Raw genomic sequence first — 14,980 nt, forward strand, 5'->3', positions numbered from 1 at the left:
GTGTGTGTGTGTGTGTGTCTCCAATCCCTTTGCCTTCACTTCAACCACAGCAGATATATTTTTACTTGTTCAAGTATTAGGGTCCCATATACAATTTTGTTTGAATAGAGTTTCACCTCTGAAGATCATTGATCTAGCTCAGACTTTTTTGTTCAGTGTTTTAATCCAAAATGGCATAGTCATTCTGTACCCAAATTCCTGTCATTTCTTACATCATCAACCAGTTTTTTCTTGTTGGTCTACATGAAGTCCAAAATAATAGTTTCTCATAATACCAACATTCCTTTTTGAGAGATGAAGAACTTATCACTTTTAGCAGACCAGACTTCCCACATCTGTCAGGATAACTGAAGTTGCTCATTATTGCTTCCTGCCTACCTCCGTGCATACTGTGTAATCCATTTTAGGAAAGCATCAGCCTCATTCACTCTCTAGCTCAGGCAGCATTTTTCCTCCCCGCTGCTTATGTCTGCCTCAGCCTACCCCAAATGCTCTCCACTTTGCTTCACTCTTGGGCTTTCCTTTCTATGGAAGTGAAGCACTAATGATGGGGAGGGTGAGGGGAGGATATAAGACATCTTCTTGCATTTCTTCCTGTTCCCAGAGAAATTCTTCCTATTCCCCTCTCCGCAGAGGTGAGAAGCCCCACAATGGGCAGAACACATGCAGCTTTTCATTCCATGGCCTTATCTGCACCCTTCCACAAGAGAAGGAATGACTGATTGGTCAGAGTTCTGGACATTCAGCAGGCTGAGTTTTCATCAGCACTAGTGCCTGAATGCACAAGGTGGTGCCATAGTTAACTTTGTCCTGATAAGTCAGGGTCTATTCTCAAACCTGGTAGGACGATTATAGTTGAAGGTTGTAGGAAGCCCCCACTGTGAACCTACTTTTAGTACCAAGAATGACAGGGACACCCAGAATCACACCCATAGCATAACCTCATATTTCAACAGTTATTTGAGGAGGCAATATCAGTGAGTTCTGCAACCCAACCACCAGAAGCACCCTATTGCTCAGGAAAAGCATAGTCCTTAAGTCATAATGAAAGAGGCTGTGACCTTTAATCAACGTAAGGTCCCAACATTAGGTCCCGGAGGCAGTGGCCTGTAATCCTAGCACTTTAGGAGGCTGAGGAGAGTGGGATTGCTTGAGCCCAGGAGTTTGAGACCAGCCTGGGCAACATGCCGAGACCCCATCTCTATAAATATAAAAATGAGCCAGGCACAGTGGCATGTACCTGTAGTCCCAGCTACTCAGGAGGCTGAGGCAGGAGAATCACTTGAGCCTGGGAAGTTGGGACTGCAGTAAGCTGTGATCATGCCACTGCACTCACTCTAGGCAACAGAGTGAGACCCTGTCTCAGAAAAAAAGAAAAAAAAATTAGGTCCCAGTGCTTTGGGAGGTTGAGGTAGGAGGATCACTTGAGGCCAGGAGTTCAAGACCAGCCTGGGCAACATGACAAGACTTCATCTCTCCAAAAACTTTAAACAAAATAATTAGCCAGGTGTGGTGGTGGTACATGCCTATAGTCCCAGGTACTTGGGAGGCTGAGGTGGGAAGATTGCTTGAGCCCAGGAGTTCAAGGCTACAGTGAGCTAGGATTGCACCACTGTACCCCAGCCTAGGTGACAGAGTAAGACCCTCTTAAAAAAAAAAAAAAAAAAAAAATTATGAACATTTTTGTCTTCTGATTTTAATAGGATCATGTCTCTCACTTTACAAATTCTCAAAACATATGGTTCCCTTTTTACATATATATATAAACACTTTTAAACATAAATATCAAATGCATGAGAATCATATGGGCAGATAAATTTAGGAAGCCAAGAACACAGAAGGAAAGGCCAGTCACCAGATCTTACAAATGATCATCTAAACTTCTCTGGCTATTTGATTTTGATACATTATCCCAAATATTCCATGTCACATGGTCCACAAGTTCTTCTTTTGGGATGCTGAAGCAATCAATAGCCATACTTGTCATTAAGATGGGTTCTGCCATCTCCACTTTGACCTAGATCAGAATATAAAAAAAGAAATACATTATTTACTTTTCCAAAGTCAGGAGAGAAAAGATATTCAGATATCAGTAGGCCAAAAAGTAAAATAGACAAAAAGGTTTATTCTTTGATAGAAATTTTACTTTTTGTATGAAATTTCAAAATACAGCCTTCTTTTCACTTCTACCCTAACATTTGTTAGCATAGAAAAAGTAGACATCTCTAGTAACTAAATTCTATTAGTTACTAATATGTTAGAAATCTCAAGCTGTGATGAACATATGAGGAAGTAAGTATCTCATACATTGCTTTAAGGGTGTGTGTATGAGCATAAAACTGGTACAATCTCTATAGAATGCAATTTATATTATCTTCAAAATGTTTATACCTTTGATCCAGAAGGTTAACTTTTATGAATTTTTTTCTACAGATGCTCCTCTGTACTTAGCATTTTATATATAAGTATCCATAAGAAACTAACAACAATTGGTTGTCTTGTGAGGAAAACAACTGAGTAGCTGAGGCACAGCCAGAATTGTTTTCCTTTCTTTTGACTTGGTAAAACCCAGATAACATTACATCTGTAAACACTTCTGTATATATTCCTAGAAGACAAGGACTTTTTCCGAAAAACATAACTCAACATCATTCACACTTTAAAAAAATCAACAATTTCTTAGTATCATCAAATATCCAGGTAGTGTTCAAAATTATCTGACTGGCTAATAATTTTTTTAAAGAGTTGTTTGTTTGAATAAGGATCCAAACATGGTGTACAAATTACCACTACATACTCTTGTAACTTTCTTATTTTGAACCTTAAATCTATATTACCTATTCAAAAATATAAATAAATGAACCTTAGAGGAAAAAAAAGTAAAAACAATCTACCTTCAGGTGGGACCCACACACAGTAGTCTGGGTCATCTTCAGGATATTTGGAAGAAAGTGTTGGTGGAAGCTAAAAAGAAAAGATGGATTGTTTTATTCACAAGAATTTCTCTCCAGAAACCTTACAACTGCAGAAGGGATTGGGGTCCTACTGTTAGCCTCCTTAAGCAGAATAAACGTTAGCCAAGAATTTTGTATCCAGCAAAACTAAGTTTCATGAATGAAAAAGAAATAAAGTCTTTTTCAGACAAGCAAATGCTGAGGGAATTTGTCACTACCAGACCAGACCTACAAGAAATACTAAAAGGAGTTCTAAATCTTAAAACAAAAGGTTGACATGCACCAGACTAGAATCTCTTGAAAGCATAAAACTCACAGGGCCTATAAAAAAATAACACAATGAAGGAAGAAAAATAGCTAGTTAACAATCAACATGATGACTGGAACAGCACCTCACATCTCAATATTAACACTGAATGTAAATGGTCTAAATGCTCTACTTAAAAAAAAAAGTCACAGGCTGGGCGCAGTAGTTCACACCTGTAATCCCAGCACTTTGGGAGGCTGAGGTGGGTGGATCACCTGAGGTCAGGAGCTTGAGACCTGTCTGGCTAATGTTGCGAAACTCCATCTCTACTAAAAATACAAAAATTAGCTGAGTGTGGTGGTGCGTGCCTGTAGTCCCAGCTACTTGAGAGGCTGAGGCAGGAGAATCACTTGAACCCGGGAGGCGGAGGTTACAGTGAGCTGAGGTCATACCACTGCACTCCAGCCTGAGCGACAGAGCGAGATTCCATCTCAAAAATAAATTAAATAAATAAATAAATAAATAAATAAAACCAAATATCTGCCGTCTTCAAGAGACTCACTTAACATGCGAGGTTTCTTATAGACTGAAGGTAAAGGGGTGGAAAAAGATATTCCACAGAAATGGAAGTCAAATGCAAGCAGGAGTAGCTATTCTTATATCAAATAAAACAGAATTTAAAGCAACAACACTAAAAAAAGACAAAGAAGGCCATTATATAATTATAAAAGGATCAACCCAACAAGAAGATATTATAATCCTAAATATATATGCACCTAAAACTGGAGCTCCCAGATTCATAAAACAACTACTACCAGATCTAAGAAAAGAGAAAGACAGCAACACAATAATAGTGGAAGACTTAAACACTCCACTGACAACAGTAAACAGATCATCAAGGCAGAAAGTCAACAAATACTGGACCTATACTACACTCCAGAACAAATCGACTAACATAGTTACAGAACATTCTACTCAAGAACTGCAGAATATACAATCTTCTCATCAGTGCTTGGAATATTCTCCAAGATAGACCATATGATAGACCACAAAACAAATCTCAAATTTAAAAAAAATAGAAATCATATCAAGTATGATATGATAAAACTATAGTTTTATCATATCATACTTGAAACCAACTTGAAAGGAACCCTCAAAACTACACAAATACATGGAAATTAAACAATCTGCTTCTAAATGATTTTTGAGTTAACAATGAAATCACTGGAAATTTAAAAATTCTTCAAAATAAATAATAGTGACACAAGTTATCAAAACCTCTGGGATACAGCAAAAGCAGTGCTAAGAGGAAAAATTTATAGTGCTAAATGCCTACATCAAAAAATCTTGAGCCAGGCATGGTGATTCACGCCTATAACCCCAGCACTTTGAAAGGCCAAGGCAGGAGGATTGCTTGAGCTCAGGAGTTCAAGACCAGCCAAGGCAGGAGGATTGCTTGAGCTCAGGAGTTCAAGACCAGCCTGGATAACATAGTGAGACCTCATCTCTATTTAGAGAGAGAGAGAGAAAGTCTGAAAGATCACAAATTGACAACCTAACGTCACACCTCAAGGAACTGGAGGAACAAGAACAGACCAAACCAGGCTGGGCACAGTGGCTCATGCCTATAATCCCAGCACTTTGGGAGGCTAGTGTGGGTAGATTGCTTGAGTCCAGGAGTTTGAGACAAGCCTGGTCAACATTGTGAAATCTCATTTCTAACAAAATAAAAAAATTAGCTGGGCTTGGTGGTGCCGCCTATAATCCTAGCTATTCAGGAGGGCTGAGGCAGGAAAATTGCTTGAACCCGGGAGGCAGAGGTTGTAGTGAGCTGAGATTGTACCACTGTACTCCCTGGGCAACAGAATGAGACTCTGTCTCGGGAAAAAAAAAAAAAAAAACAGATTAAACCCAAAGCTAGCATAAAAGAAATAACAAAGATCAGAGCAGAACTAAATGAAATTGAAACAAAAGAAATTGCAAAAGATCAATGAAAAAAAAAGGGGTTTTTGAAAAGATAAACTAAATTGATAGATCATTAGCTAGATTAGACAAGAAAAGAATATTCTATATTAGTTCAATTAGAAATGAAAATGGAGACATTACAACCAACACCACAGAAATACAAAAGATCATTTGAGACTACTATGAACACCTCTATGCACACAAACTAGAACATCTAGTGGAAATGGATAAATTCCTGGAAACATACAACTCTCCTAGATTCAATCAGGAAGAAACAGAAATCCTGAACAGACCAATAACAAGCAGTGAGATTGAGTCAGTAATAAAATATATTACCACCAACAACAAAAAAAAGCCCAGGACCAGATGGATTCACAGTCAGATTCGACCAGACATTCAAGGAAGAACCAATCTTACTGAAAGTATTCCAAAAGATTGAGAAAGAAGGAATCCTCCCTAACTCATTCTGTGACGCTAATATTGCCCTGATACAAAAACTAGGAAAGGACATCACATAAAAAAGAAAATTAGAAACCCATATCCCTGGTGAACACAGATGCAAAAATCCTCAATGAAAGACTAGTAAACTGAATCCAACAGCATATCAGAAAGATAATACACCCTACTCAATACACCATGATCAAGTGGGTTTCATCCTAGGGATGCTGGGATGGTTTAACATATGCAAGTCAATAAATATGACACATCACAGAAACAGAATTAAAAACAAAAACCATATGATCATCTCAATAGATGCAGAAAAAGCATTCAATAAAAGCCAGCATCTCAGGATCATTGCAAGCTAGGAGTTTGAGACCAGCCCGGGCAACAAAACAAGATGTATTTCTACACAAAAACCCACAAAAATTAGCCGGGCATTGTGGCACACAACTGTAGTCCCAGCTACTCAGGAGGCTGAGGTGGGAGGATCACTTGAGTCCAAGAGCTTGAAGGTTGCAGTGAGCCATGATCACACCACTACACTCCAGCCTGGGTGACAGAGCAAGATCCTGTCTCAAAAAAACAAAAAAACAAAAAAACATAAAAAATAAATTTTTTTTACAGCAACTTGGAGGTAGAGGCCATTATTTTAAGTAAAGTAACTTAGGAGTGGAAAACCAACTACCATATGTTCTCACTTATAAGTGGGAGCTAAGCTATGGGTATGCAAAGGCATACAGAGTGGTATGATGGACTTTGGAGACTCAGAGGAAGGATGCTGGGAAGGGGATGAGGAATAAAAAATTGCATATTGGGTACAATGTACACTACTTGGGTGACAGGTGCACTAAAATCTCAGACTCCATCACTATATGATTCATCTATGTAACCAAAGAACCACTTGTAACCCAAAAGCTATTTTTGAAAAATTACATACAGGTATAATTTTAACTCTAAGAATTATTGTCCTTATGCCTGTTAGCAAACAAAAACTAAGAGACAACAGTTTCTATTAATGATCTTGACATAAGTAACCTACTTGGGGGAATATTTTCTCTGAACCTTTTTTTCATAAAGCATCGCAAGCTGATTTTCAGCCAGTGAGTTATGTGACACTCTTTAAAAGGGGCAGTTAACACACTGCAGGTATGACTGCTAAATGGTATAGCCCCCAGAGAGGGAAATTTGGCATTTACCTTTTGGCCAAGGTTTAGAAAAGTTAACAGAGCAAACCTGACTGCTATCCTTTGAAAACCTGTTTGCAGGGTTTGCCCTTGGCTGGCATTTGGGAATCTGGAATTTGGGAAGGTTTCTACCATCCTAACTGACAAGAATGACTTACTGTGCCTAAACTGTTTGTGCAAACAACATGATTCATGCTGAACACCTGCTTTCCTTCTGGAAGTCTGAATTTTGGTAGATGCCAGGCAGGGAATGCCTACGCGATCAGTCCTCAATAAAAACCCTGGGCACTGAGTCTCTAATGAGCTTCCCTAGTTAGCAACATTTCACAAGTGTTGCCACAACTTGTTCTTAGGGGAATAAAGCATGTCCTGTGTCACTCTACTGGAAGACATCCTTGGAAGCCTGTGCCAGGTTTCCACCATATTTTGCCCCATGTTCCCTTTCCCTTTGCTGATGGTGCCTGGTATCCTTTTGCTGTAGTATATCATAGAGGCAAGTACAATCATACGCTGAGATCTGAGTCCTCTTATGAATTACCTAACCTGTGAGTGGTCTTGGGGACCTCCTGACACAACCTGGCACTTCTGGGAGCTTACTATTTCCACACAAAATTATATATATACAAGACTGTTCATTATAGTATTATTGTAATAAAAGACTAAAAACAACCCAAGTGTCCTTCTATAAGGAACTGGTTAGATAAGGTCCTCCATATGGTGAGAAACTCTCAATATACTGATACAAAATAATTTCCATGGGTGGTTTAAATAAATAAATAAATAAAACATACAAAAAACAGATGTAGAGTGGAGTACGTTACATCCTACCTTTTGTGTAATAAAAGGAGGAAAATAAGAGTATGTTATTCAAATGTCTTTATATGGCATAATAGGATATAAAGAAAGATTCATAAACTAATAAAAGAGATGCTTGTATATGAGCAGTTATAGGGAAGAGAGTGATAAAGACAACAGAAAATTCAAAAATAAAAATCAAAGAATCTAGATTTCTAGGAGAGGGGATAAGGCTGCTGCAAACTGTGTTAAGTCAGTCTCCAAAGATTCACTCTTCTGGATGTGGTCCATGACAAGGGGATTCATTTTTACTCCAAGACAAGTGAAATACTTACTTTGCCTGGACCAGACGCTTTCTTTTTCTTCAATTCATCTCTGCTTTTCTCATATTCATTCTTTGATGCTAATTTAAGAAAAACAAAAAACAAACAAAAAACTGGCCATAGCTATTTTCAGGATAAGTAAAGTAAAAAGGAAAAATTCTTCCTAAAAGAACATTACAATTATTGACGAAAAGATGCTCATGACAATGCAATTCTCAACAATTCCTTCTACTACTGTAAAAACTACATTAAGAGAAAATTTTTCCTGGATGAATAACCCTAGTTTTTAAACCCTAAGGCTATTCCACAAGCTTGAATATAACCACATTATGTGAACAAGTTAAAAAAAAATGAAGCTGATTTTACTAGTCCACAGTTTAACCATGACAGGTAAAACCAGAGTAAAGCAGTCCTTTTAACAATTTCTTTTAAGATAGTTTTGGAATCACTCCCATAATAGGTACATATTTGACTTTGGGAGATGTAAAATTGTGGAGAGCTTTGCACAGCCGGAGGGAAGCATCAAAGCATTAGGTGCTTTGTGGGGCAGGGAGAGGGAACCCCAGAAGGTAGAAGAGGAGTAAAAGAAAGGCAAATGGGATGGCACCAAATACAAACCTCTCTTATATTCCAACTTTGTCCAGGGGCCTAGTGGCAGCATAACTGAAGGACCATTCTCTGTGCTGCCTTCAGGTCAGCTGCCAACCCCTCCCTTATGAAACCAGTCAGCCACCTGTGTGCAGAGCAGCAACGAAGGCTGCTGTACTACTTGCCTGAGGGTCCCTCGCACAATGAAGTGGTTTCGCTACTGTCTTGATAATCTTTATTCTGTTCTTCCTCACTAAGTTGAGACATGTTTTCTATAAAAAGCAGTATCAAAGCATATTGTCATTATTTAATTCATGGTGGAAAGCCAAACAAACAAAAACAAGAGAAATAGAAGCTAAGTACATAATCATCCAGTTTTATAATCATCAGCTTCAACTAATCTTAAGGTTTTAAATAAATATTTCCAAATATATTACAGAAGACTGCCGATTTTCCACTTAAAACACTAACTAACATTGAGGTGAAACTTTTTAGCAATACTTACCAAAGGCCTCAAAAATGTACATACTCCTTGGCCTAGAAATTCTACTCCCAAAACATATTTTTTTAAAAATCAGAGATGAACACCAAAATGTATTATTATTTTAGAAACAGGGTTTTTCTCTGTTGCCCAAGCTGGAGTGCAGTGGTGCAATCATAGCTCACTGCTGCCTTGAATTCCTGGGCTACAGAGATCCTCCTGCCTCAGCCTCTAGAGTAGCTAGGACTACAGGCATGTACCACCATGCCCAGCCAATTTTCTTTTTTTTTTTGTAGAGATAGAGTTTCACCATCTTGCCCAGGTTGGTTTCAAACTCCTGGGCTCAAGTGATTCTCCTACTTTGGCCTCCCAAAATGTTGGGATTACAAGTGTGAGTCACCCAGCCTGGACCCAAAATTTATTATATGTATGTTTGTAATAGCAAAAATTAAGAAATAACCTACATGTTTAATAATTGAGATCTGACTAAATATATTATGGCATATGCATGTGATGAACCACTATGCTCCTTCTCCAAAACCACATTTTAAAAAGAATAGTTTAAGGCATAGGAAAAAAAAAACTAGGTTATAAAATAGCAATATATAAGCTGGGCATGGTGGCTTACGCCTATAATCCCAGCACTTTGGGAGGCTGAGGTGAGAGGACTGCTGGAGGCCAGGAGTTTGAGACCAGCCTGCGCAACATAGGGAGACCCTATGACTCTATTTTCTCTACAGGTATGTGCCTTGGGAGGTCAAGGCTATAGTGAGCCAAGATCACACCACAGTACTCCAACCTGGGTAACAGAGTAAGACCCTGTCTCAATAAAAGTAAAAATTAAAGTAAAAATAAAAATAAACCACAGGAAAAAAGGGCTAGGGTAATCCCTCATCACTGCAAATTTACTAATTATTTAATTTTTTTTGTTTTGTTTCTGAGACAGAGTCTCACTCTATCACCCAGGCTGGAGTGCGGTGGTATGATCTCAATTCACTGCAACTTGTGTCTGCTGATTTCAAGCAATTCTCCTCCCTGCCTCAGAGCCCTCCCAAGTAGCTGTGACTACAGGCATGCACCACCACGCCCAGCTAATTTTTTTTGTATTTTTAGTTGAGACGGGGGTCTCACCATGTTGGCGAGCCTGGTCTCGAACTCCTGACCTCAGGTGATCCGCCCGCCTCGGCCTCCCAAAGTGCAGGGATTACAGGCGTGAGCCACTGTGCCTGGCCAAATTTACTAATTATTTAATCTTATAAACCAAGTTTCAAAATCTAAGCTATTTTTACACATACATATTTACTTTGGTCTGTTAAACAAAAAAATTATAATACTTATTGCTCCCTTCCTGCTGAACTGTTTATATCCACCCTCACAATATATGGCTCAAAGACCAAGCTCATGTAAGCACCTTTTTGAAAAGGGGAATGCAGATGCAGAATACTTAACTCTCACAGATGAGGAAACAGTAACTTTTCTGTTTCCCAGACAAATGAAGGTGATTCAAGAGAAGGGCTACGTACCAGGCCTGGCATTTTTACATAGCCAAGTCTGGTTTGTTTTGGAAGTAGACACGCATGCATTCCCATATATTCAGTGCCAGTTTTTATTGTTTCTCCTCATACTCCTTATTTCTGAGATCTTTATCTTGCTAACCAGTTTGGCCAACCAGCAGGAAAATAACCCCTGCAGTTGACAAGGGATGAAGGATACTAAGAAGATAAACAATGATCTTTAGGGGTGGGATTGTGGGGATTTCTTTTTTTCCCTTTGGACTTTCATGTATGATCTATAGTTTCTAAAATGAACATATAATCCTTTGTAATTAGAATATATATATATATATATTCTCTATATATAGAAAAGACAGAATTGATGTATATATCTATATCTATATGAATATCAATCTATTCTGTCTTTCAACATTTTTCATCAACTATTTGCTGAGGCAGGTGGATATGTGTCAGGTTTTCTGCTAGGTTACAAACACAAAAAGATGAATGAAGCAAGATCCTTCTTGAGAACTTTAGTCCAATGGGTACAATTATGTTTTGGCCTCTGTTTTAGGGATGGAGGAAAAAATGAGTAGGGGTTGACTTATCCTGAGACCACCTGATCAGGCTCCATCATCTACCCTATTCCACTGCCCTCCAACTCACACAGTGGCAGCAGCTCAGCATTATTCCACAGCAGCTATGGTTTCAGATTCCATAGCCTTCAATTTTCTATAATTCTGGAATGGATTGGAAATAACTGCCCTTAATTTGTAATGAGGACAAATAATGACTGGCGGTCAAAGAAAGAAGACCAAGAAAGTATGTTTCCTTACTACAGAGTCGAAATATCACATACAAAGTCAAATGCGCAGATAAGAACTGGCCTTGCTTTTTAAAACCTATCCACAATCAATGTAATTGCCCACTGAACAACACAGGAAGGAGAAGAAAGATATTACCATGGGTTTGGGTTTCTTTAAAATGTGTGAGATCTGTGGGATGCCTCATTTCCTGCACTGCTGCTTCTGGCTCTATCTCTGGCTGTGGCCTACTGAGGCTTCCATCCTCCCGTTTTTTCTTTTCATGCTCCTCCTTTTCTTTCTCTTCTTCCTCTTCCTCTTCCTCCTCCTCTTCTACTTCAGGCTCATCTTTCATTCTCATTAGAGTTGGAGGGAGTTCTGGACGCTTGGGGGGTAACTTCTAAGAGGGAAACAAAACCATGAACAAGTAGTTCTACTTAATGACAACAAGAGATAAATCTTTTCAAGGAGGTCAGTCTAAATGTGTTGAATGTTTACCCTCTTTAGGTTGATGAACTACACAGAAGTCTGCTAGCGGTGGGACTTTCACCCCTAGCAGGGGGGGAAATTTTACCCCTCTACAGACCCTAAACAAGTGTCTTTATTATTTCCTAGAGTCAAAGATTACTAAATACAAAACACTTGAAAATAGCTTGTAGGGAACTAAAATAGTTATTTCAGATGAGTGCCAGCTACAGGAATTCTGTCCTGTTATAACTCATGATACTAAAGAATCTCAATTGATTACAAAATCTTCTAAGGAATAAATCAGACAATCAGAAATAAGTCATTTGTGCTGCTTTTTCATTTTAGACTTAGAGTAATTTCAAGGGAACGGCATGTAAATCAGTCAAACAGATCCTGAAGAAAAGGAGGAAGACATTTCTCAAAGAATAAAGCTAAATATTCTAATCAAAGCCATTCAATAAAAGTACTTATTAGAAAAAGCTGATCACGGTTATGGAATAGAGGGAAGGAACCAAAGCGTATCTTGGTTATATCTTTTTTTTTTTTGAGACACAGTCTTGCTCTGTGGCCTAGGCTGGAGTGCAGTGGTGTGATCTCAGCTCACTGCAACCTTTACCTCCCCGGTTCATGAGATTCTCCTACCTCAGCCTCCTCAGTAGCTGGGGTTTTAGGCACGTGGGCCACCGTGCCCAACTAATTTTTGTATTTTTAGTAGAGACGGGGTTTCACCATGTTGCCCAGGCTGGTCTCGACTAGTGAGCTCAAGCAATCCACCCACCTCAGCCTCCCAAAGTGCTGGGATAACAGGTATGAGCCACCACGCCCGGCCTGTATTATCTTTTAAATATAGGACTTAGTTCTAACATCCTCTAAGGAGGGCTTTTTAGTAAAAAGTTTTCTACTTAAAACCTAAGTCCCCACCACAACAGATTGAAAAGCCTCCTTGTTAGGTAAACCATTACTCATTCAGAATACATAGTGAGGCCAAGGCGGGTGAATCACGAGATGAGGAGTTCAAGACCAGACTGGCCATGGTGAAACCCTGTCTCTACTAAAAAAAAAATACAAAAAATTAGTTGGGTGTGGTAGCGGGTGCCTGTAATTCCAGCTACTCGGGAAGCTGAGGTGGGAGAATCGCTTGAATCCGGGAGGAGGAGGTTGCAGTGAGCCGAGATCGCCACTGCACTGCAGCCTGGGCGACAGTGTTAGACTGTGTCTCAAAACAAACGAGAATACATAGCTAGGACTTCAGACCTCTGCCACCAGAGGGCAGTATACCCTAATTCAGGGTGTTTTGGACGAATTGTGCCCCCTGCCGCCCAAATTCTTGTTTGAAGTCCCAACCCTCAGTACCTCAGAATATGACTGTAAATTAAATTAAATTGAATTAAAATAACACTGTTAGGGTGGGGCCCTAACTCAGTATGACTCGCGTCCTTATAAGAAGAAGAAGAGACACCAGGGGTGCAAGTGCACAGAGGGATGGCCATCTGAAGAGCCAGCAAGGGGGCAGCCATTGGTAAGCAGAGGAGAGGCCTTAGAGGAAACCAACCCTGCTGGCAACTGTGAACAAATAAATTGATGTTGTTTAAGCTGCCCAATCCCTAGTATTTTGTTATGGTGGCCCTAGCAAACTACTCAAGGTTCAGCTCTTAGGGGTAATGAAAACCTTTTAAAAACTGAATCCATGAATAGGAATATAGATAAAGCAAAAACATACAGACATATATTGGAGGATAGCAGGGAAATCATAAAGCTCAAGAGACAGACCTAGATCTGATTACCAGCTTAGTTACATAATGCTGGTGTGATCTGGTATTTAACTTCTCTGACTCTATTTCCTCATTTGTAAGAGGTAATAATTCCCACACAGCACAAGGTGTTGGAAGGATTAAATGAAGAAAAAAAAATCATCTGGCAGAGGCAGGTGCACACATTATGTTCTTAACAAATGTTGGTGAGTCTGAATACTATATCTATCCACCTGGGGAAAAGCATTTAATGCAGGAGACCAATTCTTAAATGCAACATTCATGAGAAATTAATAAACTAGTATTCTAATTTACAAACCATTTACTTGCAAATTGATTGGCATAAATTAATTCATCAATTCTTGATAACCCTAAGCTGAGAAAAAGAATCCACGAACCAGCCAGGCACAGTGGCTCACACCTATAATCCCAGCATTTTGGGAGGCCAAGGCAGGTGGATGACGAGGTCAAGAGATTGAGACCATCCTGGCCAATATGGTGAAATCCCATCTCTACTAAAAATACAAAAATTAGCTGGGCGTGGTGCAGCGCGCCTGTAGTCCCAGCTACTCGAGAGGCTGAGGCAGGAGAATTGCTTGAACTCGGGAGGTGGAGGTTGCAGTCAGCCGAGATCACACCACTGCACTCCACCCTGGGGACAGAGCGAGACTCTGTCTCTAAAAAAAAAAGAAAAAAAGAATCCAAGAACCATGTTCTGGGAAAGATGTGATCATACCAAGCCCACAGCCCTTTCTCACATTACTACAGAATGAGTCATTTGTAGTTTCAAAAAAGAAAAGAGAAAAATTAGCTCAGGGATAACTCAAGGGCTAAAAGTTTAACACCCTGACTCACAACTTACCCCTACTGTTCCAGTTTTTAATTTGAATTTGCTTCCTCCTTTCATGGCACCAAACAGAGGCAATGTAAGCTTTTTAGCTTTGTTTTCTGCACCTGTAGTCTGACTTTCAGTCCTAGGAAGAAAGAATAATTATACACATCTATTCCAGTGAGTCCAAAGTTTTATCTAAAAATACCATGACACTGACAAAGAAACCTCTGGCAAAATAAAAATTACCACAAAATGAATATCTAAGCATATAACAATAAGAAAGAAGTATTCAGACCAACAGTTTTTGAATGGACAAGAACAATGCTGACTGTCACAGACACAGAGCTATTAAGGGCCTGATGAGGCTGCTCCCTTAGTCAAGTAATTTACAACATGCTACATGACTTCACACCCATGAAATGACTACAGTACAAAGGTCACTTGCAAAGGAGAACATGTAAGCAGCAGGAGATGGATCCATGATGTCAAGCCCTATTTCCCACCAACCTCTGAAGGTGTCTTACTTATCTGGAGCTCCCACTTAACTGCAATAGCTCTGAGCGCTTAAAAAAAAAAAAAGTGTGCATGGGGATGGGGGTAGAGTATGCAGGATACCCAGTGTAGTAATGACAAAGATTTAGTGAGAGACTGCAGC

The 14,980-nt window shown here is 39.4% G+C and overlaps 1 protein-coding gene across 1 annotated transcript in view; it reads right to left on the reverse strand.

Annotated features, from left to right (window-relative positions):
• Positions 1 to 1,675: 1,675 nt before the first annotated feature.
• Positions 1,676 to 14,980, reverse strand: part of SLC4A1AP (solute carrier family 4 (anion exchanger), member 1, adaptor protein) — a 30,907-nt gene continuing 17,602 nt past the window's right edge. Inside the window, exons 9-14 of the mRNA XM_011972596.1 lie at positions 14,356 to 14,467; positions 11,434 to 11,674; positions 8,683 to 8,769; positions 7,922 to 7,989; positions 2,895 to 2,964; positions 1,676 to 2,017 (exon numbers count right to left, since the gene is read on the reverse strand). Coding sequence (XP_011827986.1) covers positions 1,968 to 2,017; positions 2,895 to 2,964; positions 7,922 to 7,989; positions 8,683 to 8,769; positions 11,434 to 11,674; positions 14,356 to 14,467 — 628 coding nt within the window. The 3' untranslated portion in view covers positions 1,676 to 1,967. The remainder of the gene's footprint in view (positions 2,018 to 2,894; positions 2,965 to 7,921; positions 7,990 to 8,682; positions 8,770 to 11,433; positions 11,675 to 14,355; positions 14,468 to 14,980) is intronic.

The sequence above is a fragment of the Mandrillus leucophaeus genome, unplaced genomic scaffold (genome assembly GCF_000951045.1).
Source record: "Mandrillus leucophaeus isolate KB7577 unplaced genomic scaffold, Mleu.le_1.0 Scaffold13, whole genome shotgun sequence".
Lineage (NCBI taxonomy): Eukaryota > Metazoa > Chordata > Mammalia > Primates > Cercopithecidae > Mandrillus > Mandrillus leucophaeus.